The sequence below is a fragment of the Schistocerca nitens genome, chromosome 5 (assembly GCF_023898315.1).
Source record: "Schistocerca nitens isolate TAMUIC-IGC-003100 chromosome 5, iqSchNite1.1, whole genome shotgun sequence".
Taxonomy (NCBI): Eukaryota; Metazoa; Arthropoda; class Insecta; order Orthoptera; family Acrididae; genus Schistocerca; species Schistocerca nitens.
The window spans coordinates 170,270,432-170,295,716 of NC_064618.1; the positions used below are offsets into that span (position 1 = coordinate 170,270,432).

The 25,285-nt window shown below is 40.4% G+C and overlaps 1 protein-coding gene across 4 annotated transcripts in view; it reads left to right on the forward strand.

Moving 5' to 3' along the window:
- LOC126259245 (C-1-tetrahydrofolate synthase, cytoplasmic) overlaps positions 1-8,679 on the forward strand; it is a 170,769-nt gene extending 162,090 nt beyond the window's left edge. For all 4 annotated transcript variants that reach the window (XM_049955870.1, XM_049955869.1, XM_049955872.1 and 1 more), the window contains exons 19-20: positions 6,876-7,028; positions 7,944-8,679. In XM_049955870.1, coding sequence (XP_049811827.1) covers positions 6,876-7,028; positions 7,944-8,033 — 243 coding nt within the window. In that variant the 3' untranslated portion in view covers positions 8,034-8,679. The remainder of the gene's footprint in view (positions 1-6,875; positions 7,029-7,943) is intronic.
- Positions 8,680-25,285: the final 16,606 nt, after the last annotated feature.

The window sequence follows — 25,285 nt, forward strand, 5'->3', positions numbered from 1 at the left end:
GTTTGGCATTTACCGGCTTGGTGTGTGGCTTATAAGCAGCTGCTCAACCATGAAATCAAAGTTTTCCCACCTCCTGCCTAACTGTTATAGTACTTGCAGTGGATTCTGATACAATTTGGAATTCATGTTTGATGGTCTGCATAGATATCTGCTTATTACACATTACGACCCTCTTCAATGCCAGCGGTCTCTGTCATTCAACAGATGATGTCGGCCTGTATGCTTTTGTGCTGCACATGTCCCTTCACATTTACACTTCTCTATCACATCAGAAACAGTGGACCTAGGGATGTTTAGGAGTGTGGAAATCTCAGGTACAGACATTTGACCAAATGACAACCAATCACCTGACCACATTCAAACTCCGTGAGTTCCGTGGAGAGCCGCATTCTGCTCTCTCACGATGTCTAATTACTACTGAGGTTGCTGATATGGAGTAACTGGCAGTAGGTGGCAACACAATGCACCTAATATGAAAAATGTATGTTTTGGGAAGTGTCCAGATACTTTTGATCAAATAGTGTAGTGTAACTAGATAGAGAAAATTTACTCACAAAGCAGTGGCAGGAAAAAACAGACATAACAGTTACGAAAATGTGTGAGCTTTTGGAGCCAGTGGCACCTTATTTTGGAGGAAGGGCTGAAGGGAAAGGAAGGAGGCTGACAGAAAATAACTGGAGAGGTTTAGGAAATAGGGAAAGTCGTTCAGAACCTTAGGTCAGAGGAGACTTACCAGACAGGATGAGAAGGGAAGACTGACTGACTGGGGACTGCATCAAATGATTTTTGAAAACCTGAGAACTTAAAGGATGACAATGAGGTGGTAAGCAAGACACAGCTTACTGACAAAATGTCACACAAGAGTTAATAAGAGGGGAAAGCTAAGTGCATGATACATGGTAGACAGGTGGAGTGAGGAGGAAGGCAGGTGAGGAAAAATAGACAGATAAGAAAATAAGGTATAGAAAAGTGAAAGGGAGCAACGGAAAGGAATAGCTACTGGAAAGAAATGCCGAGAACGAGGAAATTAACACCAATGTAGGCCAGGTGAGTGGGAACAACCAAGGACATGTAATGCCAGTTCCCGCCTGTGGAGTTCTGAGAAACTGATATCAGCAGGGAGAATTCTGTTGGCATGTGTGGTGAAACAGGCACTGAGGTCATAAGTACCTTGTTGTGAAGCATGCTCTGCAACAAGATATTTTGTGTTGCCAGTATACATAGTCTGTGCCAGTTGGTCCTAACTTTGTAACTTGGTGGGTAACACCAAGTTATCAATTACGTTGAATGGGCAAAGACCAAAAGTGTATACTGGCAACACACAGTATTCTGCTGCAGAGCATGTTCTACAGTAGTGCGGTCATGACATCAGTGCCTGTTTTGCCACACTAGCCATCTGAATTCTCCCCCCTGATATATCAGTTTCTCGTAACTATCCAGATGGGAACTGGCACTACATGTCCTTGGTTCTCGCCACCCACCTAGCATAAATTTACGTTACTGTCTCAGCAATTCTTTTCAGTAACTATTTCTTTTCTTCACCCCCTTTAGTTCTCTATATCTTTTATTTTCTGATCTTTATATTCATTGTCCCCTTCACCTGTCTACCATGTATAATGCACTTAACTTTCCTACTGCACTAAACTTTCCCCTCTTATTAACTCTTGTGCGATGTTTTGTCAGTACTCGTGTGTTTCTTATGATCCTAAATTCTATCCTTAAGCTCTCAGGTTTTCAAATCTCATCCCATAGAGTTCCTAACAGTCTGTCTTTCAGTCTCATTTCGTCTCACAAGTCTCCTCTGACCCAGGGATCAGAATAACTGTTCCAATCTCTCCCCATTTCCTAAACCTCACCAGTCCTTTTCTTTCACTCCTCTTCCTTTCCCTTCAACCTATGGGCTATAAGAAAGGGCCTCTGACTCCAAAAGCTTGCAAATTTCAGTACCTTTACTTGCGTGTTCTCCTGTGGCCACTTGTTGAGTAGTTTTTTATCTATCCGAGTACATTATATTTTCAAAAATTGATTATTTTTGTTTAGTTTCAAGTTCTATTTGTATTATATATAATTTCAAAATTGTTAATGTACAAATTTGACGTTGTGCTGTGATCCGCATGGAAAGTCACAAAAATGAGAGACAATTGCATAACCAGATGTAGCATTTCTTAGCATGCATTTTTGTTTAAGTTACAGGAAGGATGACTAATACTTACCTTAATGGGATGCATTACTAACTATAAGACTAGTACTCCTAGCTTTTTAAAGGCATTTGTTGCTGGTTGCAGTCTCTGCCTCAAGAGACTTTAATGTTCTGAGCTTTAAAAACCACACTACTCTTTGTAAAAAGTGAAACACTCAATAGAAATGGTCTACAACATGCTACAATAAGACAACATATATAACAGTGGAACCATAATGAGTGATTCAGATGGCAGAGATGTAGCATGCACATAGGCCCAACAGCAACCTCTTATATATGGCCAGAAACGTCAGTTTTATGCAATGCTCAGTCAGTGCAGAGCTGTCATATGAAGTGGAAATGTGTAACCAAGTGGCACTATGCCTTGCTGACATGACAGGGTGGAAGACCGGCATGTGATTGTGTTCAAATGGGGCAGAACGATTGGTCTCTTGTGGTGGGTCTGTCATTCCATGATATTGCAGCTTATACAGGGCACGCTGCTTGAACAGTGAGGCATATGTGGAACCCATGGAGAGAAAGGGCCATACACATCTGTGACTGGATGACACAATGTGCCCAGAACACTGAGATGACCACCATCTTGTCTGCTTGGCCATAACAGACAAACAGCTTTGTCCACAGTGTTGGCATGACACTGGAGCACTGCAACGAGTGTGGACATGTCTGTTTCAATGGATTGATGACATATTCTGTGGGCTAAACTGGTGGCATGCATGATGCGTCGGCTTCCATTGACCAGAAACCACAAAAACCACAGACTGCAATGGGCATGTGAATGCTGTCACTGGTGTACTGAGTGGCAAAATGTAGTGTTTTTGGATAAATCCCACTTCAACTTGCCCTACAGTGATGGTTGCACAATTTGGACACCGTCATGGTGAACACAATCGGGCAGACTATATTGTTGAGTGGCATAGCGAACAAATATCAAGTGTGATGATTTGGGGCACCATTGCCTATAACATGCAATCTGGCCTCCTATGTCTTGAGGCAATCTGAACATCAGGGAGGTTTTACAGCCTGAGGCACTGCTCCTCCTGCAGGCTGCTCCATGTGCCATATTTCAGCAGGACAATACCCTACCGCATGTGGTGAGGAATGTGCTAGCCTTCTTTGAAGAATGATGGGTACCACTGTTTCCCTGGCCTGCCTGTTTGCCTGGCATGTTACCCATCAAACATGTTTAGGACATGGTTGGCCGGCAACTTGTTCATTCAGCTGCAATCGCTGCACCACAGTTGATACTTCGTGGATGATGCATCAGGGTTGTGAGCACACTTTCAGTTGTGCACATTTTAAGGAGCTTTTGCACATGTGAAACTGGTGTGATGCAATTGCCCTATGGGCCAAATACGTACGGATTTGATAAACAACGTGCAACATTCATGGCATGCACAGCTAGCCCTTACTACTCAACTTCAAGTTTACCTCCATGCCACCAGGTGATAGCACACTGCAGCAGACTTTTATCGCCATTCGCATGGCATAAATACTGCTAGACGACAGCACACTACTCTGATATGCCAATTCACTCACTATATAGTAAAATTAGATCAAATGTCCATATACATTACATTTATACTGACAGAAAAACCTATTTTGTGGGTTTCTGAATGCGTTGTAGTATATTAAGTATTGAATTTTACCATACAGTAATCCGTTTGAGGCATTGATTCTGGGATAGTAGCATTTATTCCTGCTTCTGAAATCTGTTGGTCTTATGGCGAGTCAGGTTTATCTGTGGTGTAGCTCCACACTGAAGAGCCAAAGAAACTGGTACACCTGCCTACTATTGTGTAGGGCCAGTGGGAGGATGCACAAGTGCCGCAACATGATGTGGCATGGACTCGACTATGTCTGAAGTAGTATAGGAGGGAATTGACACCATGAAGCCTGCAGGGATGTCCATAAATCCGTAAGCGTATGAGTGGGTGGAGATCTCTTCCGAACAGTACGTTGCAAGGCCTACCAGATATGCTCAAAATGTTCATGTCGGGGGAGTTTGGTGGCCAGCGGAAGCGTTTAAACTCAGAAGAGTGTTCCTGAAGCCACTCTGTAGCAATTCTGGATGTTTGGTGTGTAACATTGTCCTGCTGGAATTACCCAAACCCGTCAGGATGCACAATGGACATGAATGGATGCAGGTGATCAGCCACGAGGCTTATGTACGTTCGACCTGTCAGAGTTGTATCTGCACATATCAGGGGTCCCAAATCACTCCTACTGCACGCGCCCACACCATTAAAGAGCCTCAACCAGCTTGAACAGTCTGCTGCTGACATGCAGGGTCCACTGGATTCATGAGGTTGTCTCCCTACCTGTACTTGTCTATCCACTCGATACAATTTGAAATGAGACTTGTCCAACCAGGCAACATGTTTCCAGTCATCAACAGTCCAATGTCGGTGTTGACAGGCCCAGGCGTTGCATGAAGCTTTGTGTCATGCAGTCATCAAGGGTACACAAGTGGGCCTTTGGCTCTGAAAGCCCATATTGCTGATGTTTTGTGGAATGCTTCGCATGCTGACACTTGTTGATGGCCCAGCATTGAAATCTGCAGCAATTTATGGAAGGGTTGCACTTATGTCACATTGAATGATTCTCTTCAGTTTTCATTTGTCCTTTTCTTGCAGTGTTTGTTCCCCCCCCCCCCCCCCCCCACACACACACACACACCCTGGCCACAGTGATGTCAGAGATTTGATGTTTTACCAGATTCCTGATAATTCATAGTACACTCGTGAAAACGTCATACAGGGAAAATCTGCACTCAGTTTATTTGGTACTTTAGTGTATGTAAGTATTCACAAAAAGCTATCTTACTTTTTTGTCTGATGTTCACTTAAAATATGTGCTTTGGGTCCTTATGGTTCTCAGTGCCTCATTTGTATTGTACTCAAGTGACCATGCTGGTAGACATTACTACCCGAATTTAATCATTTCCACAACCAACAGTTTGGAGTTGGTTGTTTGCTGTGCTGGAATCTGCTTTCGTTTGCTGTGTCAGCATGAACTCTGTTGAATCTGTTTGTGCTAACAGAAAGAAGAATTACCCGAATAAGTTAGTCACAAAGGAAGTAAAGCCTCCCAGACCAGATCCGTTGATCCAGAAAGCAATGAAATCAAATAAGCGTCCTTACAAGTGAACATTTAGGAAGAAGTATATAATAAGTGTAAGTTGTTGTGTAGGTGCAATGTAAGAATGTCCCGGAAGTTAATTCGTGGATTAATACATATGTTAAGGATCTTGTACTTTTGTCCGAAAAAATAAAAATGCACAGAAACTCCCCTTACACAAAAATATGAAATGGGGAGTAGCAAAAGCTTAAATATTATTTCATTCTTGCCCTAAATTGTACTTAATTATGTACAAAACAACAAAATTCCACAAAACAGTTCTTTCTTTTTCAGAACAGTTATGCATATTATTATTATTATTATTGGCAGTGGTGGTAGTTGTATAAACTTATTGATAAGCATAACTGTTATACAGCAGATGCTATTAATTTCACACTCACAAATTTATCTGGATCTAAAAATTTGTAAAAACCCAGAATGTATTATCTTAAGTTGCCACTGGCTTTCAGGTATAGTGGAAGATTGTTACGTCTCTATGTACAAAACCTATAAAACTCATAGGCAACAAGATATGAAAATAAAATTATTTTGCAAATGGAACACTGCACTATGGTGTGATGTGTCCAATACGGGCAGGCAACACTGTATCCAATCTGCTTAATACACGTTTCATGAAAGTACCAATGAGTTCTTGTGCATCATTGTGCCACTAGTCTACATGGGCAATGTCAGACAGTAGGTTACGAAAGGTTTTGGCATATCTGCAGCATGTCCATTAGGTTTGGTAAATGTCTGTGGTATTGACCTAAACACTGTGGTGGGCACCGATGCAATCACGGATTTCAAACAGATTGTCATTCACCAACTATCTCAAAAAAACTGTATTTCTGTAAACGGAATTTGAAGACACAGTATTGTGATGAGAATTTATTTTTAAGTGCTACATTTAAAGGCAAGTAGTTGCTTTCCATGAAAGAATGTAGGTATCCATAGTTGTCGTCTTCAGTAAAACTTTTCCGGGTATATGAATGTGTCATTGTGTTGTATATAGCAACAGTTCAGCCACTTGTAACAGTGGCCAGAGTGCTGGTCTACATATCAACATGACCACCCAGCCACATATCAGGAATAAATTGTTTTATTTAAGACTTGCATTTTAGTTTATGCTGTACGTGTTTTACTCAGTGAAGAATGACTGTACTATTCCATTTGTTCTATGAGTGGCCTTGATGTTTTGCAAATGGATGATTCAGTCTTCAGTGCACTGGTTGAAAAATGAAACATCAATAAGATGAATGAAAAACTGACAGATTTATTTACAATATTTTAGAAATAACTATTTCATCAATTGAAGATTGAGACACCTGAGAGAAAATAGCTAAAAATTGTAGAATGAAGAATGTTGAGTGGTTGTGTGGAAAAAAATGAGTTGAGTTATAATATAAAGAATAAGGTAGTTACTCTACTCTCTTATTCAGGATATGAGAACAAAGTCTCTCTGAAGTTATTATATATATTTTGTCAATATATGAGACTTTCAACAAAACTTTCTGAAAAAAAGCACTACATGTTTATTACATTTAAAAATTTTCAGGGCTACGATAAACTGCCATTGTGCATGGCCAAAACATCGTTGTCTTTGACTGGAGATCCAACTGTCAAAGGTGCACCTACTGGCTTTGTTCTTCCTGTAACAGATGTATTTGCATCAGCTGGAGCAGGATTTGTTGTCCCTGTTGTTGGAGAGGTAAGAAAAACTTAGAAATTACTTACCATGTCTAGACTTTTGCTTTTAAAATTCACATATTCTTTCAACTGCTGGAATATCTTTTAACCACTATTGTGTGGTGACTATTGTTTCAATCAACTATTGCAAGACATACCTCATTGTGAAGCCAGATAGAAAACAAAAGCAAATATTAAAATTATTTGTTTACTGTGACTTGTGGATTAGAAACCTCATTGTGAATGTATTCAGACTGGAATCACATGGCTGTTGCTGCCATAGCTATAGTGAGCATGTAGGTGACAGTGAACGGATAGCATTGCTGTCTTCCATCCTTAACAGGGTTTGCTGTTAATCACTTTGTTATTTTGATACAGATATTGATTTTACCTAGTTATCGCCCTTTCTTTGATCTAAATACAAGGCCAGTCCCAAAAATAATGTCTACAAAGTGCTGGGATGGGAGGTAAATTATTCATGTAACAGAGGTCCCATTTGCCACTACCTCCAGCTATTAAGCTAATGCAGCCACTTTTTCGTGTTTTTTTTATGACTGTATAATTTCAAAGACATTAAGCCTATCAAAATTTCCCCAAAACTGAAAGAAACGTATTAAAATTTATGCACTATTGTCAACAACCCTGATTAGTGGTAGAGGAAGTTTTCAGCTAGTCATACTGAAATTAACAACAAAGAATGACATGGGAGTGAGTCATAGGACTTTGACCAAAAAGTTAGCATATCGGAGGGTGTGCACAAGATGGGTCTCTCAATTGCTCATAACCAACAGCAATGTATTTCATAGGTTGAAAGAACATTTGACCCACAGTGTCATGAGAGATAGCTTGCTTCCAACAGTGTATCATCAGATTATAAAATCTCAGATGGAATCATTCTGTTGCAGCTAATGAAATCTGTGTTACTGCTTCTTTGCAGATATCAAAAATGCCAGGATTGGGAACGAGACCAAACATATATGATATGGACCTAAACACTGAGACAGGAGAAATTCAAGGACTGTTTTAAATGGAAGTGTCAAATTGAAACATTAAAACATTGTATTGCATTTATTTTTTAGTGACATCTACAACTTATGTTACATAATTATTATAAATTTTTAAGACAATAACCCTGTAAAAGTGAACTATTAAACTTTTATAAGTGGTGAATGAAATGTGCCATATGAATTTTGTAATGTCAATGCAGCTGTTGTTCTTAGACAGTGCATTTATTATCTCTTGAGAGTAATTTTTATAAAATATAGGAATGTTATACAGTTGCTCATTAATGATAAAAATCACCGAAACATGTTTTAAAGTTTTTCTGTGTTTAAACCAATAACATTTCAGTTCTTATGGCAGCCACCTAAGTATCCTGTGAATGATAATTTAACTGTTTTCATGCATCTGTAACAAAGTGTAAGCATCTAATAAATACCTGCGTGTACTAGTGCAGAGTAAGTGTGGGAAACTTCAAATAAATGAAACAGGACTGAGGTTATTAATTTTACTTTCCATGCTCACATTTCTGTAACTGTTACATCTGAGTGCTCAATGTTGTTATGATTTTGTAATACAAAACTATAATTAAGTTACAAAAATATTTGTTTTAATGTTGTTAGAATTTATGGTGCACTACAAAACAGAAAATAAATATTGATTGTTTTTTAATATTCCTGGAAAACTGAAGGAAGAGTACTGAAACTTAACTATAGACTGATTTTATGTTACCTATTTTTAGCCAGAGTTGTCTGTATTATGAAATAGTACAATGTGGGATTAAAGAAGTTTGGATATCAAAGAAAAAGTATTATCTGCATATAACACACTGTAAAAACAAAATTTGCCAACCATTACAATTACTGCTATGAAGTGATTTATTTTTATTTGTGACTGGACGATGTGTGTGTGTGTGTGTGTGTGTGTGTGTGTGTGTGTGTGTGTGTGTTTCCAGTTTTCAGTGTGTTGGTTCAGTGTACAGTGGAAACACAAAGTGAAACATGGGGACCAAAATAGTTTCCATAAGAAGACACATAAAATTACACATACACACACAATGGAATTCAGATCAGGAAACGGAGCTGGCCACTTCACACAGTGAATTTTTTGCTGTTTAAAGTAGTTATGACACAAGACCTGAATGGGTGAGCATTTTATCATGTAAGAAGAAATTGTGCATTACCTTTTGGTCTGGGGTAAAGGTTTTAGGAGCATTTATCATTGTAGAGTTGCACAGTCACAGTTCCACATGAAAAGGCATGGAGTTCTGTCATACACCCTAAGATATAATGCATCACACACAGAGATTAATTTGGCGGAAGTCATGCACCTTTCACAAATGTTGGCTACATGACGAAGGGTAATGAGACTCATTTGTAAAAAGGACAGTCCACTGTACACAGCCCCAATTATGATGAACAGTACATTTATAGATGATTGCTTTGCATACTGTAGATAAGGCTTCCATGTTCACAGTATTTGATAACAGCAGCTTTCCAGTAGCTGCAGCAAGGGCAGACCATAGTTTAGACAGCATCATGTATATACACAGGGTGTCCCATGATGAATGGTCAATATTCAGGAATGTGACAGGAACAGTTATTCAAAGCAAAAAAGTCTAGTAAGCAAGGGCTCTAAAATTAATACTCTTCTCCAGTAGTAGAGATGTCTTTCATAGCAACGAAGATGAACAAGTGCTCATAACTTTTACAGTATGCATTTTACAGCCCATGTTTACTTGACTGTTTTGCTCTGAATGCTCATTCCTCTCCTATCACTGAATACTTACCATTCCTCCTGGGACAACCCGTACATCCGAGTGGAGAATAAATAATGTTGATGGTTAGTATGTATCATAAATCCTGGCTTAATCTTTTATGTGTCAAATCTTCCTCTTCTTCTTAGCATTAATCCCGTCTGGTAAGTGGCCCCCTGTACTCATCCTGCTGCCACTGTTGTCAGTTACCTAACAGAGGGAAGCATGTGTGTGACCTGACTATGGATTGTATAGGCTTTATTCTGCGTCTCATCATATTTTTACCATTTGTGTATTGCACCTTCTGAGTCAGAACTTGGGACTAGCCCAGCATTTGCCTAAGCAAGGATGGGACAGTGTCTAAAAACACTCAGGCTCTCTGGTGTACCAACCATGCTCATTAATCTGCCAAGCAGATTCAATGTGAGTATGACCAACCACCTGTGTAAAAAGCTAGTGCACTGAGTGTTATGAACTGGTCTTTAGTGTGCCGAAATCCGTAGTTATAAATTTTCACCACGGTCTACATCTGCACCTGAACTTCAAAGCCACCTTTCAATGTGTGGCAGAGGGCACTTCTGGTACTACTATCCTTTTCCCCCTTTTCTGCTTCATTACAGATGGTGCGTGGGAGGAATGAATATCAGTAAAGTTCTATATGAGTTCCAATTTATCTGATTTTCTTGTCTTGGTTAGAAATTGGCACCTCATTTCATGAAACATATGTGGGAGGAAGTCGTGCTGCTTGACTCTTCCTTAGAGGTACACTCTCAGAATATTAGTAGTAAACTTGTTATGATGCACAATGCCCCTCTTGCAGAGTCCTGTGATGAAACGCTTAGTTCCTTTTTTGTATCTTTTCTGCTTCTTATGTTAAGCACGCTTGGTGAGAGGCCCAGAGTGAAGAACAGTACTCAGGAACCACTCAAATGAGTGTTTTGTAAGCACTTATTTCATGGATGCATAACATTTCCTTGAGATTTTCTGAATGGATCTCAGCCTGGCATCTGCTTTTCCTACTGTGATATTTGTTTTGTTTTATGTGGTCATTCCACTTTAGGTCACTCACAATGCTTACACATAGATATTTTGTGGTAGTTACTGTTTCCTGCAAATTGTTACCAACAGCATAATTGAACAGTAATGGATATCTCTGCCTGTTCATGTGCAATACATTAGATTTATTTATGTTCATGTTCAGCTGCTAGTCCCTGAACTGAACTGCCAGTCAGTCATCTGCATGTCTTCCTGCATTTCATTACAGTCTTCTTGTGTTGCAGCCTTCCTATAGACAACAGCATTGTCCATGAACAGCCTTCATGAGCATTGAATGTTACCCACGATCATTAATATAAACTGGAATGACCCAGTAACACTCCCTTAACAGAACAATGTGTTGAATTCTATCTGCAAGGAATGCAGTCATAAATCTGGTTTGATGTGGGTAAGCTCATATTTTGCTCACTAAAGTCTCAGTCAAAAAGAGCACGGGCAAGGTGCACCAATCTAGTGGTTGAATGACGCTCAATGTCACTGAGTTAGCTGCTGTGAAAAAAACTTAAGCACATGACTGTGAAGAATGTTATTATACAGGGTGTCCCAGCTATCTTGTCCACCCAAAATATCTCTGGAACAATAACAGCTATTGGAAAACGACTTTCACCAGTATCAATGTAGGGCTGGGACCCATGAATGTACATATTTGGAAACATTCTAAAACGAAAGCATATGTGTTTTTTAACACAAACTTATGTTTTTTTAAATCGACCTCCTATATTTTTTCTTCAGCAATCCATAGCATGACAAAGCACATACACAATGGCATTGATGGCATCGCAATATTCCCATTACAGCCCGAGATATTGAGACGCGAAGTTGACGCTTGAAACACCCGACATGCGCTGCTAGCGCACGTCCTGAGGCTCAGGCATGAACCCCATGCTGCCCGTAATCGTGATGTGATTGACATGTGTAATCACACCTCCATACTTATCAAGAGGTCCGAAACGAATAATATGGTCTGCTGCGATTACAGGCAGCATGGGGTTCACGCCTGAGCTTCTGGACGTGCGCTAGCAGCGCATGTCGGGTGTTTCAAGCGTCAACTTCGCGTCTTAATATCTCGGGATGTAATGGGAATATTGCGATGCAATCAACGCCATTGTGTATGTGCTTTGTCATGCTATGGATTGCTGAAGAAAAAATATAGGAGGTCCATTTAAAAAAACATAAGTTTGTGTTAAAAACATATGCTTTCATTTTAGAATGTTTCCAAATATGTACATTCATGGGCCCCAGCCCTACATTGATACTGGTGAAAGTCGTTTTCAAATAGCTGTTATTGTTCCAGAGATATTTTGGGTGGACAAGATAGCTGGGACACACTGTATAATAGCAATAGAAAATTATAAGGCGATGGTGAAATTTTACAATCTATGCAAGGGACTGTGGCCTTGCAAAGTCTATTTCTTTAGTTATTTTGTATATCTTATGAACAATTCCGGTTGGAGCTACTAGTGCTGCTAGTGCTCATGTGTGCACAACGTGTGCTTGTGAGTGTGGTTTTTTTTTTTTTTTTTTTTTTTTTTTTTTTTTTTTTTTTTTTTTTTTTTTTTTAAAGGCTTTGGCCAAAAGCTACAATGAGTCTTTCCACTGTGCCTGTCTGAAATTCAGAGGGTCATCTCTGCTGTGCATAGCAAACTATCCTTTTCCTAATATTGTTGATTTTACAACCTGAAGTTTCCATTGTTTGAACATTTCAAAATGTTACATAAGCTCATTAAATTGGAAAGCTGGACTAACACCAGCTATGTGTTGTTTTAGACTTCCAGGAATTTAACTAAAGACTCTCCAGAATAATACTGCATTGCTACTATGTACAGGCCCAGTATCTGCGTAGTAATAATTATGATACAGGACTATTGGTGCTCTATTCTACACAATAATGTGTATGATGATACAATAGCTGCAAAAGCAGGACTCCATATCTTCTTCAATAAAACTGAATTTATTACAAACATGAAATCATCACCCAGAGTGCTACAAGTAGAAGAAGGGGAAATCAAATGTATGGAGAAGTTTAAATATCTAGGAGAGTGGTTAGAACCAAACACCTCGTAGGAACAAGCCTTAGTGTCACAGACCAGAAAATTGGGAAGAGCGTATTAGCTAACCCAAAGTGTCTACAAGAAGAAATAACAACTAATGTCATGATACGACAGAGGCAGACCTTGAGGAAATGAAATCTACACACAGTAGGAAAGATCACAGATACCACTTGAAGGAGGAGGATTATTTTTTGTGACCACATTGTCTGTATGAACCTACAGGATTGAGTAGTTGGATCTTTCATTACATATGGAGGCATGGTCTACCAAGACAGAAAAAGACCAGCAAGAAGTAGGGGTAACAGTGGAAGGCAACCATATCCACTCAAGAAGAAAGTCCAAGAACACTTTGATATCCAGGGCAAGCCAAAAGCAAAAACCGGAAAACATAGGCTGAAGCAAGGAAGGGACAACATACAGGAGACAATGTGGGAATACTGGGCTAAAGTTAAGGCCCAGACACATGGAAAAAGAAAAGTGCAGTTGGTCTGGAGGTTGCCAACATGAAAAGAAGCAGCAGTTTGTATCGTGTCATTCTCGCCGAGCAAAAATATTTTCCTAGCTTTCTTAGCATTCCCTGTGATATCCTTAGTCATAAACACTATCTCTTTTTTTAATGATCACTGATACCTTCCTTGATGTTAACTGATTCAAAAGGTTTAGGTCTGTTAGTTACTAGGAGGTCTAAGACATTGCCATCATGCGTCGGTCCTTTAACTATCTGCGCAAAGTAGTTTTTAGGCAACACATTCATAAAAATCTCGCACAAATCCCTTTCTGTGAAACCAATTTTACTTAAATGATTTTCCCATTCTATAGCTGCCAAGTTGAAGTTTTCTCCTACTGCAACAGCATGATCAGCAAACTTAATTGCGATATTCTCCTTGCTGTTTCTGAAGTGCTCTGTCGCTCCATGAAAAATGGAAGAGAAACAATGTATTAACCATCTAGCCAACTCTGTTCCAGTTTGACTTGGTCCAATCTACCTATGAGAGGCTCCACTGCATTCCATTCAGTAAATGTTACTTTCAGCTCGAAGGACCAAGCTGACTTTTCATAGCTGTCTGCTCTCTTTCTCACAAAACCAACTACAACCCTTCTCTCAACCATGCAGTCAACTGTCATGTATTTATAACACAAGTCAATTGCAGTGTCACTGATTTGAATGTGATAGTTTTTAGCAACACTGCTGTAGAAATGATATACTTACCGCTAGTGTAATGCTTTATGATTTCCCAACTAAAGTGTTACTTTGATCATTTTTCCATAATTTATCAAACCACTGCACAACAAATCTGGTACCAACTACACTTATTTCAGAATGGAATAAACATTATCATCTCTAATTTCAGACTACGCTGTCCAGTCACATTAATGTGACCAAGTGTCAAAAGCCTGAATACCCACCTTTTGCAGCATGGACTGCTGGCAAGATATGCAGAAAGAGAATCTATGAGCTTCTGGAAGGTATCAAGAGGTATGTGGAGTGCCAGGTTTCTCGGTTGACTATCCATGGCACAAACAGCCCAATTAGGTGGTCCCACAGATTCTCAGTTGCGTTTAAATCCAGATAGTTTGGTGGCAAAGGGAGTATTGTAAACTCATCCTGGTGCTCTTAGAACCATGCATGTAGACTGCAAGCTGTCTGGCACGTTGCATTGTCCTGCTGGTAGGTGCTATCATGCCAAGAAAAAATAAATTCCCTGTTGGAAATATAATGTAATTGGATAAATGAAAAAAGCTTCTCACAAAGCGGCGGGAGGAAAACACAAATATAAAGATATTAAAATTTGAAAGCTTTCTGGGCCAGTGGATCCTCCTCCTGGCAGAAAGGTTGAAGCAGAAGCGAGAGAGGTGAAGAAAAAAATCTGGTGAGGTTTAGGTAATGAGGAGAGTTTTGAAAAGTCACCCATAACACCGGGTCAGGGGAGATTTACCAGGTGGGATGAGGAGAATATACTGTTTGTTGGGGACTGCACCAGATGATATATGGAAACCTGAGAGCTTAAAGGTGGAAGACAGGGTAGCACTTAAGACAGAGATTACTGCAAAAACATGGTGCATGAGTTAATAGGAGTGGGAAGCTAAGTGCACTGCATGTGATATAGGTGGGAGGGGAGGGGTGGAGAGCGGGCAGGGAAAATAAGCCAGGTCAGAAAATGAAAGATGTAGAAAACTAAATGGGAGTGAAGAAATGCCGAGATCAAAAAAATTAACATAAATTAAGGCCAGGTGGGAGGCGAGAACTAAGGACTTGTTGTAACACCAGTTCCCACCTCCAGAAACTGGTGTCGGGGTGAACAATCCGTGTGTGGTGAAACGGGCATTGACATAATGACTATTAAGTTGTGGAGCATGCCCTGCAACAGGATATTGTGTGTTGCCAATATACACCCTCTGCCTATTCCCATAAAGGATAACATAACGGTAATCAAGCCGATGTGCAAGGCCGAACAGTGTTTTCACAACAGCTGGTATTTGACATGAGTCATTTCAAAAATGGCTATCCCTTTTGATAGTATGTGTTTTGCCAGTTACAGGGATGGTATAATGGTGGAAGAAGTGTGCGTAGGGCAAGTCTTATGGCGGGGACAGTCACAGGGATGGAAGCCATAGAGTAGGGAAATGGGTGCAGAAAGAGCCTAGGGTCTGACAAGGATATTATGTAGGTTGGGAGGGCAATGAAAAGCTGTTTTAAGTATGGTGGGAAAAATGTCGGACAAAAATGTGCCTCATTTCATGGCACGATTCTAGGAAGTCATAGCCTTGCCAATGCAGCTGATTAATACATTTTATATACTTTAATACCTATAAATGTGTCTTCTCCTGTCGCCACTTGGTGAGTAGATTTTTTATTCATCCAGTTACATTATATTTTCAAAAATTATTTTCATGGATAAATTCCATTTCTGGATAGATACGGTCCCCAACCTCCCCCCATGAACCATAGACCTTGCCGTTGGTGGGGAGGCTTGCGTGCCTCAACGATACAGATAGCCGTGCCGTAGGTGCAACCACAACAGAGGGGTATCTGTTGAGAGGCCAGACAAATGTGTGGTTCCTGAAGATGGGCAGCAGCCTTTTCAGTAGTTGCAGGGGCAAAAGTCTGGATGATTGACTGATCTGGCCTTGTAACATTAACCAAAACGGCCTTGCTGTGCTGGTACTGCAAACGGCTGAAAGCAGGGGGAAACTACAGTCGTAATTCTTCCCGAGGGCATGCAGCTTTACTGTATGGTTAAACGATGATGGCGTCTTCTTGGGTAAAATATTCCGGAGGTAAAATAGTCCCCCATTCGGATCTCCGGGTGGGGACTACTCAAGAGGACGTAGTTATCAGGAGAAAGAAAACTGGCATTCAACGGATCGGAGCGTGGAATGTCAGATCCCTTAATCGGGCAGGTAGGTTAGAAAATTTAAAAAGGGAAATGGATAGGTTAAAGTTAGATATAGTGGGAATTACTGAAGTTCGGTGGCAGGAGGAACAAGACTTCTGGTCAGATGAATACAGGGTTAATAAATACATAATCAAATAGGGGTAATGCAGGAGTAGGTTTAATAATGAATTAAAAAAATAGGAGTATGGGTAAGCTACTACAAGCAGCATAGTGAACGCATCATTGTGGCCAAGATAGACACGAAGCCCACGCCTACTACAGTAGTACAAGTTTATACGCCAACTAGCTCTGCAGATGATTAAGAAATTGAAGAAATGTATGATGAAATAAAAGAAATTATTCAGGTAGTGAAGGGAGACGAAAATTTAATAGTCATGGGTGACTGGAATTCGACAGTAGGAAAAGGGAGAGAGGGAAACATAGTAGGTGAATATGGATTGGGGCTAAGAAATGAAAGAGGAAGCTGTCTGTTACAATTTTGCACAGAGCATAACTTAATCATAGCTAACACTTGGTTCAAGAATCTTGAAAGAAGGTTTTATACATGGAAGAATCCTGGAGATACTAAAAGGTATCAGATAGATTATATAATGGTAAGACAGAGATTTAGGAACCAGGTTTTAAATTGTAGGACATTTCCAGGGGCAGATGTGGACTCTGACCACAATCTATTAGTTATGAAATGTAGATTAAAACTGAAGAAATTGCAAAAAGGTGGGAATTTAAGGAGATGGGACCTGGATAAACTGACTAAACCAGAGGTTGTACAGAGTTTCAGGGACAGCATAAGGGAACAATTGACAGGAATGGGGGAAAGAAATACAGTAGAAGAAGAATGGGTAGCTCTGAGGGATGAAGTAGTGAAGGCAGCAGAGGATCAAGTAGGTAAAAAGTCGAGGGCTAGTAGAAATCCTTGGTTAACAGAAGAAATATTGAATTTAATTGATGAAAGGAGAAAATATAAAAATGCAGTAAACGAAGCAGGCAAAAAGGAATACAAACGTCTCAAAAATGAGATCGACAGGAAGTGCAAATTGGCTAAGCAGGCATGGCTAGAGGACAAATGTAAGCATGTACAGGCTTATCTCACTAGGGGTAAGATAGATACAGCCTACAGGAAAATTAAAGAGACCTTTGCAGAAAAGAGAGCCACTTGTATGAATATCAAGAGCTTAGATGGAAACCCAGTTCTAAGCAAAGAGGGGAAATCAGAAAGGGGAAGGAGTGTATAGAGGGTCTATACAAGGGCACTGTACTTGAGGACAATATTATGGAAATGGAAGAGGATGTAGATGAAGATGAAATGGGAGATACGATACTGCGTGAAGAGTTTGACAGAGCACTGAAAGACCTGAGTCGAAACAAGGCCTTGGGAGTAGACAACATTCCATTAGAACTACTGACGGCCTTGGGAGAGCCAATCCTGACAAAACTCTACCATCTGGTGAGCAAGATGTACGAGACAGGCGAAATACCCTCAGACTTCAAGAAGAATATAATAATTCCAATCCCAAAGAAAGCAGGTGTTGACAGATGTGAAAATTACCGAACTATCAGTTTAATAAGTCACAGCTGCAAAATACTAACACGAATTATTTACAGACGAATGGAAAAACTGGTAGAAGCCGACCTCGGGGAAGATCAGTTTGGATTCTGTAGAAATGTTGGAACACGTGAGGCAATACTGACCTTACGACTTATCTTAGAAGAAAGATTAAGGAAAGGCAAACCTACATTTCTTGCAATTGTAGACTTAGAGAAAGCTTTTGACAATGTTGACTGGAATACTCTCTTTCAAATTCTAAAGGTGGTAGGGGTAAAATACAGGGAGCAAAAGGCTATTTACTATTTGTACAGAAACCAGATGGCAGTTATAAGAGTCGAGGGGCATGAAAGGGAAGCAGTGGTTGGGAAGGGAGTGAGACAGGGTTGTAGCCTCTCCCCGATGTTATTCAATCTGTATATTGAGCAAGCAGTAAAGGAAACAAAAGAAAAATTTGGAGTAGGTATTAAAATCCAGGGAGAAGAAATAAAAACTTTGAGGTTCGCCGATGACATTGTAATTCTGTCAGAGACAGCAAAGGACTTGGAAGAACAGTTGAACGGTATGGACAGTGACAAACTGCCTATTGGCTTCTGTCTCGGGTTCTTCGGCCGACGTTCATCTAATGATTTTTCTGACGTTTCGCCAGCACGAGTGGCTGGCATTGTCAAAGCTTCACCCTCCATTGCCGGTGGTGAACTGGAGCTGAGCTCGCGGGCGCAGACTATATGTACCTGGCGCGCCAACGTCCGAGGGCTTCTCCGCGGTCATTTCCGGTGCGGTTCTCCTCTTGCTACCTGCGACGGTCGTTCGCTGCAGTACGGGAAGCCAGGATCCGTTTACCTTAAGGCTTTCCTCTTTCTTGTTCAAACTGTTCGCGTGTTTTTGTATTTCTACAGCTTCTCTGAACAAGCGCGTGTGATAGTGGTTCTCTACAGCCAGAACTTCCGTGTCGGCGAATTTTATTACGTGGTCGGTCTCATTCAGTGCGTGTTCTGCCACGCCCGATTTCTCCACCTGCCCCAACCTGCAATGTCGCTTATGCTCCTTGATCCTGGTGTTAATGGATCGTCCAGTCATCCCGACATAAACTTTTCCGCATGTGCATGGTATGCGGTATATTCCCGACATTGCAAGTGGGTCTCTTTTCTCCTTCGCCGATCTAAGACACTCTTTGATCTTCCTTGTCGGTTTGAAGATCGTCTTTACGCCATGTTTGCGCAATATACGGCCGATTCTGTCCGTCACTCTGGGAATGTATGGCAGAAAGGCCGTACCCGACATTTCTTTTTCTGGTTCCTTACTTCGCCGAGTGTTTGGCTCAGTTACACTTCTAATATAATTTGTGGAGTACCCATTGCTCCTCAGGACTGTTTCCAGGTGTTGCATTTCTCGTTTGAGGTGTTGCGGCTCACATATTCGTCCTGCTCTCGTTACGAGCGTACTAATCATGCCCCTTTTCTGGCTCGGGTGGTGGTTTGACAGTTTGTGCAGGTATCGGTCCGTGTGAGTCAGTTTCCGATACACGCTGTGTCCCAGGTTTTCGCCGTCCCTTGTGACCAGGTATGGACAGTGTCTTGAAAGGAGGATATAAGATGAACATCAACAAAAGCAAAACAAGGATAATGGAATGTAGTCGAATTAAGTCGGGTGATACTGAGGGAATTAGATTAGGAAATGAGACACTTAAAGTTGTCAAGGAGTTTTGCTATTTGGGGAGCAAAATAACCGATGATGGTCGAAGTAGAGAGGATATAAAATGTAGTCTGGCAATGGCAAGGAAAGCGTTTCTGAAGAAGAGAAATTTGTTAACATCGAGTATAGATTTAAGTGTCAGGAAGTCGTTTCTGAAAGTATTTTTATGGAGTGTAGCCATGTATGGAAGTGAAGCATGGACAATAAATAGTTTGGATAAGAAGAGAATAGAAGCTTTCGAAATGTGCTGCTACAGAAGAATGTTGAAGATTAGGTGGGTAGATCACGTAGCTAATGAGGAGGTATTGAATAGGATTGGGGAGAAGAGAAGTTTGTGGCACAACTTGACTAGAAGAAGGGATCGGTTGGTAGGACATGTCCTGAGGCATCAAGGGATCACAAATTTAGCATTGGAGGGCAGCGTGGAGGGTAAAGATCGTAGAGGGAGACCAAGAGATGAATACACTAAGCAGATTCAGAAGGATGTAGGTTGCAGTAGGTACTGGGAGATGAAGGAGCTTGCACAGGATAGATTAGCATGGAGAGCTGCATCAAACCAGTCTCAGGACTGAAGATCACAACAACAACGAACAACATGGTCCCCAAGGGGAGATGCATACTTGTGTTGGCCCACTGAGCCTTCCAGAATGATGGGACCACCCAGGGAATGCCACGAAAACATTCCCCAGACCATAACGCTCCTTTCTGGTGGCAGAGTATTTGCTTTCAAACACTTCATGCCGTACACACCAATGGCATTTTGTCCGAAGGAACACAAAGTGTGATTCAACTGGAAAGTTACATCTGTCACCACTCAGTGGACATCCAGTTGTGATACTGGTGTGCAAATTCCAGCTTTTGTTGCCAATGAACAGCACTCGGCATGGGTACATGTAGCAAGCGACTGTTGTGGAGGCCCATTTACAGCAATGTTTGCTAGCCCCTTGGTTCATCTTTGTGATCAGTTACTGAACAGTTGCACGTCTACTCACCCCTATACATCTCTGCAGCCATATTTCCCTCCCGTCATCTATGGCTTGGTGCACCACAATTTCCTCGGTGCCAGTTTTGGATAGTGCCATTTTGCCATGCACGGTATATGTTAATCACGATGGCATGTGAACAGTTTACAAACTTAGCTGTTTCGAAAATGTATTTTGAAAGAATTTATTAAAGCACTACTGCTTTTGTGGCTTATTGCCACACCATAAGGTGAATTTCTAAACAACAAGAAATAAACGACAATAGTGATTGAATCCCTTTACATGAAAGTAATACCAGAGTCATAAGCACCCATTTATGAGCACAGATAAAAACATAAGTGCTTTACAAACATTAAAGCATCTTAAACATTAAGGCAAAGAATACAGACAGCCCAACCTTCATGTTTAAAACAGTAATATCTGTAGGGCGGATAATCAATGGATAAAAGTTAGCTGAGGGAAAACATCTGCATATCTAAACAAAAGAAATAAACAACGATAGTGATTGAAACCCTTTACAGCAAAGTAATACCAGAGTCTTAAGCACCTAATTATGAGGATACATAAAAATACATTTGTACTTACAAACATTAAAACATGGTAAAAAACATGATCGAGAATACAGACAGTCCAACTTTCACAGTTAAAACCACGATGTCCACAGGCCGGGTAGACAATGAATAAAAAGATGGGTGATGGTAAACATCCTGTGCTATGTATCAAGGACAAAGAGAGAAAGTGAGACTCTGGACCGAAAGCAACATGCTATTGACGAAAATGGCAGAAGGCATAACAGCAAGTCAGCACAACACAGAGTGACCCAGGTGAACTGCAGCAACCACCAGCTGCAAGACGGGAACTATGTCCCCTTTACTTTAAGTGTACTATGAAAGTTTGAGCTTCATTACATCACTTTTGGCAAAGTAAGAGTAACAGAGCAACAGATACCACATATGGAAAATGCAGAGGATACACCCAAACACAAGAGCAAATTACTTTGCACATACAGTGGTGGCACAACCAAATGCACAGTAAGGAAAAAACATGGTACCACAAAATGCCTAATGGTACATAAGGGAGACAAAAAAAACTGTAATACACCAGGGTAAAGAAACCACTAGGCTCTTGCACCCCCATGCCAGAGATTGATCTCGTTGTTCAACTTGAGTTGCAGATACAAAATACAGCTGTTTGCAGAGTTCTAGCCACAAAATAAATTATCACAACAGTGGATGACCTGACTACAGAGTCATCTGCAATCAACTGCCTTGCAGAGCTACGTGAGCTTAATTTCGTCTCTTGAATTTTATTAAGACTATGGTTAAAGTGAAAGCCCATATTTTATTTAATAAAATCTGTTTGAAGAGCAGGGTGATTTTTAAATATATTAGAAATATGTTCCATTTTCATATGACTTGATCCATAGGTTGTTTATGTGATGCTATATTTTCCTGTATGAGAAAGGAAATACACCAGCTATACTCCAGAAGAGATGTGTTGAAGGGATGTATCTTATCCATCTGGAATTAACTTAACTTATAAATGTACAGCTGAGAGAGTGGGTCAGGGAAAACATTGATTCTATTTTAAGTTTCCTTAAGGATAAACTTATTTGCACCCACGGGAATTAATTTATTAAGATGTACTCTTACATAGGTTAAGTATGAGGGGCAGTCTGGGTGTCATTTTAGATTTGCACCTCGAGTAGATAACCCATAGTAATACTGTTTTTAACAAGGGTGAAATGAATCTTTTGGGGAAAGGGTCTTTCACGTAATGTGCATGGTCCCAGTATGCAAACAGCATATTACTTTGTTGAGAGCACATACAGTTGCAGTTTTAGATGGGGCTATCTAATGAAGGCTGAACATAATGGTGTAGCAGCTGCAGTCTCAACAAAACTGCTGAGGATGGAATAGGGAGGTGCAGAGCTTTAGGTATAGAACAAGAAAGGGTGATACTTAGTAGTATAAACAGAAAATTGTAGACAACCAAGCTTTAATTATCCCACCAGATAAAGGAAAGGCAGTGTTCATTTTGGAGAAGACCCAATAAATTGAGAAAGTTTGTTAGTTTTTCATAGATAGTCACAGTGTGCAGTATGATAGATCCCACTACTAAATATGTTGACCAGTTGGAAAATGTACTGAAAGCCACCAAGGTTTTCCCTAGTCAGTTTAGGTTTAAAAGTCTGGTTCCTATGACACCCACAGCTTCAACATTATGTGCCACCATTAAGATTCACAAGTACGGGGATTCGAATAGGCCTTTAGTTAGCACCCAGGGTTGTTATCACACAGCTATGTATCTAACTGAACATTATGTACAGCCTCTTAATTTCAACATTAGTAAATAGAGTACAGCTCATTTGTAAACTAACTTCCCTATCCATCAAAAGGCACACACATGGCTTCTTTGGATATTGAGAGTATGTATACCAACATCCCTGTTGATGAGGTTTAGCACATTGTAGCTCACAATTTGCATGTTTATTGGGCTGAGTAGCTCCCATTTCTTGGATCAGGAGATGCTCTTGACAACAGCCAGACAGACTCATGCTGTCCTGGCACTGGCTTATATAGCTGCCTGCAGCAGAATATTGTTGGGACTATTTCCCTGTTACGTGGCACACAGATGCTAATAGGTTCCTTGTCGGCGGCACCCTTTACAGGTGCCAGCCTTGCCTCCTGGTGGCCGGTCTTGACAGTGTTGTGTTGTACTTGTACTGCTGAGGCATGCAGGGACAGTGTTGGCTCCACATATGATGGAGCTGCCTGAAGGATTGCCGATATATTAGGCGAGAGCTATCAGCATGACACCCTCCACCACCGATGTAGTTATTCATCCGAGTTTTAGCCACCATTTCCATATAAGATGGAGGCTTTTTGGTCCATGCTATATGGACTCCGTAATGTTTCCCCATCACGTGAGGCCTTTGATAACACACTTTGTGTCAGCCTTCATATTGCCCAGGAATTTTGACTGGTATTGACAATTGGGCATACTCTGCAAAAAACCATGTTTGATGCTGGATAAGGATTGGGTGGGGGGGATAGTCTTACATTACGGAGGGAAGTCGAATATGAGAAGTATACAGGCTACCATAGGATTCCGTATTACAGTCTAATTTCAGAAAAAATTGGTAAGCATCTCAAGACCTCCTTTCTTTATCCCTGGGAAATTGGGTGTGTGAGAGACAGAGAGAGTAGACATCCTGTCAAAAATAACAGGCCAAAGGAATATATTGTATCCAGTGTGACAATCGCCTTATGTGTTACATGGAACAGAGTCATTTGTTGGTTTGATGTGATGTTCAGGGAACAAATAAATTTGAGAAATTCAAGGTCTGCCTTGAGAATGCACCTTCGAGAGTATGGTCACTTTTTGGTCAGTATGCCTAAAAATTTAAGAATTTTAAATATGGAGGAAAAGAGTCTTACCCTTGATATTATAGAAGAGGTGGAGATTATGCACCTTGATATTATAGAAGAGGTGGAAATTATGCATTGCTTGAAATCGTATCCGCAACTCATGTCAAGCAACCACATCACGCTATGGCATGGGACATTTTACCTAATTTTGACAGTATTGCAAGAGCCTAGTGGTACCTCAAACCTGGTTTATCACATTTTGTTTTTCTCCCTTGTTCACCCTTAGGCATGTTTTTTGCTCTTGTGATTTCTTTTCCTTACTGTGTATTTTATTATGCCACCATTGTATGTGCAATGTAATTTGCTCTAGCATCTGGTTCTATCCTCTAGATTTCCTACCTTGCAGAATTGATGTAATGAAGGCCTGACTTTCACAGTATGCTTAGATTATAGGGGACATGGATTTGGTTTCTCCCGTCCAAGATCATGGTGGCACTCTTTGTGCCAGCGACTCGTGCACCATACACTTCGGCTCACCGCCTTCCTCCGCACGTGCAGTGTGATTGATGGTTGCTGCGGCTCACCTGGGTGGCTCTGTCTTGTGCTAACTTGCTGATAAGCCTTCCGCTTCTTGCTTTGACGATACATTGGTTTTGGTCTGGTGCCTCAGTTCTGCTCTTTGGTTATAGGCACATCCTAGTTACATAACAAAAGATGTTTTCTGTCACCCATATTTTTATCCACTGACTATCCACCCAATGGGCATTATGGTTTTAACTATGAAGGTTGGGCCTTCTGTATTCTCCACCATGTTTTAGTGTTTTAAGTACACTTGCATTTTCATCTGTTCTCATAATTAGTTGCTCAAGGCTCTGGTATTACTTTGGTGTATTGCGCTTCAATCACTATCATTATTTATTTCTTGTTGCTCAGATGTGCACCTGATGATGGAAGCCACAAAACTGATAGTGACTTAATAAACTGGTTCAAAATACAGCTGTCCATTTTTTGTGCAAAAGAGGAATTACATTTCCTTAACTTCTAGTTGTCAGTGTATAGCTAATGAAAATTGTATATACAGCCATCATTTTACAGTTGTATAACATTCATATTTTGAATTTCTCAAACAAGTTACAGTAATTTTTATACAGTTCTACTTTTTACTTTCCACAGAGAACAGTAAGGAATTTTTAAATTCTTAAGTCAGTTTTAATATTAATTACTGAATATATGAATTTGTACTAATGATATTACTGTAGCATCTGCGTCAGTCAAATGAATAAACTAAAAATTTTCATTGAGTTATAGCCAAATAAGCACTACTACTAAATTCCTCTGGAAATGTGTCACTTATTAAGAACATACATGCTGATGGTTCTCTATCTACTGCAAAGTTGGGATAAGGCAGGTAAAGAAATTACGGCAGA